Below are 4,344 nucleotides of genomic sequence, written 5' to 3'. Positions count from 1 at the left end.
AACACCATGGGCCGAAACTGTCAGTAATCTCGGTGTAAAATATGAAAATTAATGAACGTTTTGACAAACTCCTCCAAACACCTTTCTGTGGTTATTTTTTCAGTTTTTAGTTTTTATGTAGGATTGTTTTTGCGCTGCACTGTTTTTTATATATAAAACCCGCACATTTAGCTCAGTTTCTGTTTTCTGATGGCCTGAAAACCCTCCATTATAAACCTTTTTTTACCAGTTATTTTTATTCATAATTAGTTTGAAKGTAAAACATGGACATTGCAACCGGCAGAACTTATCAGGTGGGAAATGACTGTTTTCTTTAACTATTTAAAATCATAAACAATTTATAAATGATCACAGACAGATTCATTTATAACGTTTTTTGTTATTATCCATCAAATTTATTGCCTTTATCTGTTAGAGATTAATACTATTCTGTTATAAAATACATTATATTTCAGCACCTGTGTAAATAATTTACATAAAGCCGCAAAAATATATTTCGGCCTCTTTCAAATAAAAACATAAAATAAAAAGCAGATATTTGTAGGCCTACTTAAAGWAAAATGTGCTTTTATTTTCCACATCAAACAAATGTGCAAAGGTACACCTGAATGTTTCACTTATTACAGGAGTAAGAATTTTTTTTAAATAATTAATCATAATAAATCTACTGCTTCCTGCTTCTTTATGAATCCGCGGGTTTGCGGGATGACGCATAAAAGTCCGTGTTGTCCATTTCCTTTGRTGCCACGTGCGTTTCTCCCCACATAACATAAATTCCGCGAAATGATTCACTTCACAAGCGCCGCTATGAAAAGACCACAAAAAAAGAAGAAGAAAGAATAAGGCCACCATTTTAGCCCCTGAAAGAATCCACCCGAGCAAGAGGCTCCGCCCCCTTCACTTAAAAACCCCGAGCACGTATCCGCGGCTCGACCAATGGGAGCCGTCCCACTGCCGTTTCTTAGCAACGCCGTAAAAAAACTACGCTGACGTCCATTCTTGTTTCGCGAGTATTATGGTCTGYCGGGAATTCAGAGTGGCTGGGACTGGAAGGAGGGAGGGTGGAGGACGGGGGGTCATAGCCGCCGCAGCAGCACCCAGCTAACGGGGAGGTAGCACCGGAGTAAACATGGAGCTGTCCGCCGTCGGGGAGAGAGTGTTCGCCGCCGAGTCAATCATCAAACGGAGGATAAGAAAGGTAGGCGGGAGATGGAGCGTGCTCTGCTTCTCTGAGAGAGCGGAATACAGTACAACACCGGTGCTGTGGAACACTGTGACGCTGCATGCTAAAGCAGCGCGTTTCTGTTTGTTTCTGATGGCATGCAGGGTCGGATCGAGTACCTGGTGAAATGGAAAGGCTGGTCGCCAAAGTGAGCAGGTTTTATATGTCGTCTCTGACGTGTTTTTGAACCCGCAGCTCTCGGGTGTCTCGGCTCGGAGTGTTAGCTTTCCGAAGCTAGCGGGATTAAAAACAAGCACACGAGCTGTATAAATATATATTTAATAATTGTCATTAGCTCGCAGGCTAACGCCGCCCCTGTCCGTCTGTTTCCCCCCGCAGATACAGCACCTGGGAGCCGGAGGAGAACATTTTGGACCCCCGCTTGTTTGTCGCTTTCGAGCAGAGGTGCGGACCGGCGGAGGACAGGTCCAACAAAGTGTCCTTGGTGCACTTTGCTCCTGTGACGCTTCATCATGTCTGTGTTTTTCCACAGGGAGCGAGAAAGAGAGCTGCATGGGCCCAAAAAGAGGGGACCAAAACCCAAAACGTTTCTGCTCAAGGTAAACTAAAACAGAGCTTTTTATTCCTTTTTATTTCATTTTTATTATTATGCTTCAAACTGCATGKCTCTAAGCTTTATTAAAGGCTTTGGAGAAACTAAAAACATTTGTCTTTCCCTAAACAAGGACGTTTTCTGCTGATTTTGTGTATTTTTGTAATAATAAATTACATTATCTGAAGTTGCATTATATTAAAGACAACACATTCAAGACAATAATATTTACAGCATTCAAATACATATTTTCCTTATCAGCTTTTGTTTTACTAAAACTAATTATTGAAAATTAAAGTTGTACAGAGGCGAGGAAATTTGAGAAGTATTTTTAATACGTTCATTTAAATACCTGTGATAAAGTGTCTTATTTTATCTGTAAAAGCAGAGTTTTTGATGGTRGTCAGTTAATTCTGCTGTTTTTACAGTTTTATTAAGTGACAGTGTCTTACAATACTCAAACAAAACCTCTTCTTTTAGTATTCTGTTCAACACTGAACATTTTCCAATAACTGAATTATTGTTTCTTGTGTAGCAGCTCAGTGCTGTCCTGTTCTCTTTGCATCATTTTCTGTTATTTTATCTATTAAACCTTTATTTAACCGTTTCTCTTACGGTCATTAACATGAAAYGAGTCGCTCATTCTGTGGGATAACTTTATATTTTTAGTTTGTGGAGACGTCTGGAGGAAGCCTGGATAAATAAAGCGTTCAGTCGACTTGTTTACTCGCAAACAAGTTGTGTTTCCTGCTTTGAATACCTTAAAACTCCCGCCAGCAACGASTCAGCAGGTGTTTGTATTTTTCCTGCTGCTGAAGCAGATCTATTTTTATTGGTTACCAGGGAACACGTTGATCACATGAAGGAAATTTACCCAGAATTCCCTGAATTTACTTCCTATTTGAGGCCAAGTCAGGGCTTCATTTTTTTAGTTTTAGCTCCAACAAAATCTGTTTAATTTGACTTATTATTTATTTTTATAAGGATAAAAAATATCAGAACTTTCRTCAACAAGCAGTCTCTTAAAAAACTGGAAGTTCTGTGTATTTTTGGACTTCAAACCGTATATCCTCTGCTTGTTAAAAGTGTTTTTATTAATATTAGCTGTTTGAAATGAATTCCTGTTAATGTGAGGCATTAAGGCCTGCTCCATCAGGTTTTCTCTTAATTAACTCTTTTTCTGAGTAAAAAACACAAACCTGTTTGTTAAATTGAGGAATGTTGTCAGTAAATCAGATTTATTAATGTATTAGTTTAATATTTATTTAAAATAAAACCTGGAAGGGTTTCTGTTCAAACTGTCTGAACTGTTTCTTCTCCACAGTTAAAGCCAAATGTCGCTTTAGTTTCTTTTTTTGTCTAATTTTTTATTAACTCTGGTATTTTTTAAATTTCTTTCAGGCCCAAGCTAAAGTTAAAACCAGGTCCTACGAGTTCAGGAATGAGGTGGTCCGAGGGATCACCTACCCAAGCCCCGAGCCRGTGGTCACCCCCAGGGCCCGGGAAGGCCTGAGAGCCGTCGTTCCCAMCATCTTCCCCCCGAGCGCGGTCAACCGTGGGGAGAGCGTGTACCTGGGGGCGTCCGAGCTGGGCTTCTACGACCTCCAGCAGCTGGATTCAGACGGAGCCAGAAAGAGGGGGCCGAAGCCGAAGCCCCGGCTCGTGGACGGCAGCTGCGGACCCTCTGTTTCCGAGCCCCACAAGAGGAGAGCGGAGGAGCAGCTGAGCCACGGCTCGCACAAACTCACCAAAGTCCAGGGGGGTGAGGAGGTGACCCACAGACACCCAGAGAACCACAAGCACCACCATCTTTATCACCACCATCATCATCATCACTACTCACAGAGCCGTGACCCGTCCGGCAGCACCCCCTACAAGCAGCTGTACTCCCACCGCCTCCTGCAGACGTACAAACCGGACTCGCACGGGTCCAAGTCCGGTTCGAGTCACTTCGCTGCCGTCCAGCACCGCTCCAAGATGAGCCCGGGCCGGCCGGCCACGCCCCCTCGCATGGAGAAGCCCTACTTCCTGGACAGGCCRTCGCCGACTCGGGTCCTGGACGACTCGGACGACGTGACCTGGAGGCCGAGTCTGAGCACCGTGGACCRGGTTCTGGTGACGGACGTGACGGCCAACCTGCTGACGGTCACCATCAAGGAGAGCAGCACCTCGGAGGGCTTCTTCACTCACCACAGATGATTTCTGCAAGCTTCCTGTGTCCTCTGAACTACTGTGTGATTCTTCTACAAATCTTTCTGTGTAAAGTACATAAAAACAGTTCCTCCGTGTTTATACGTGTAAATATGAGAAAGTCTGACATCTATTTAATGTATCGACCAAATTAAAGAAGTCCATTTCACCTCGTGCACTGCTGAACGTCATGTTTGGTGTTACTTCCTGTCAGAGTTTAAAAAATTCAGTTTTTCTAACAAACTAAACGTATTTCTAACATTTGTTATAAAACCAAAAGGCCTATAAATTTAATTCAATTCATTTTTCTTCCATTTGAACCAGTTCCCTTCAGATGGGTGAATTTAAAAAAGAAACTAAAACTGAAGCACTTTGAATT

The 4,344-nt window shown here is 42.4% G+C and overlaps 1 protein-coding gene across 1 annotated transcript; it reads left to right on the top strand.

The window, feature by feature from the left end:
- Positions 1–954: 954 nt before the first annotated feature.
- cbx8b (chromobox homolog 8b) lies at positions 955–4,143 on the top strand (the record flags this gene model as incomplete). Its single annotated transcript, XM_014018304.1, is given in 5 exon segments — positions 955–1,198; positions 1,327–1,370; positions 1,562–1,627; positions 1,716–1,782; positions 3,177–4,143. Coding segments are annotated over 5 exon segments (1,044 nt in total). The 3' UTR covers positions 3,975–4,143.
- Between the last annotated feature and the right edge of the window lie 201 nt (positions 4,144–4,344).

This window comes from Austrofundulus limnaeus, unplaced genomic scaffold (assembly GCF_001266775.1).
Source record: "Austrofundulus limnaeus strain Quisiro unplaced genomic scaffold, Austrofundulus_limnaeus-1.0 Scaffold189, whole genome shotgun sequence".
NCBI classification, from domain to species: Eukaryota; Metazoa; Chordata; class Actinopteri; order Cyprinodontiformes; family Rivulidae; genus Austrofundulus; species Austrofundulus limnaeus.
The sequence above is the reverse complement of the archived record's forward strand: the minus strand, read 5'-3'. Positions and strand labels throughout refer to the sequence as shown.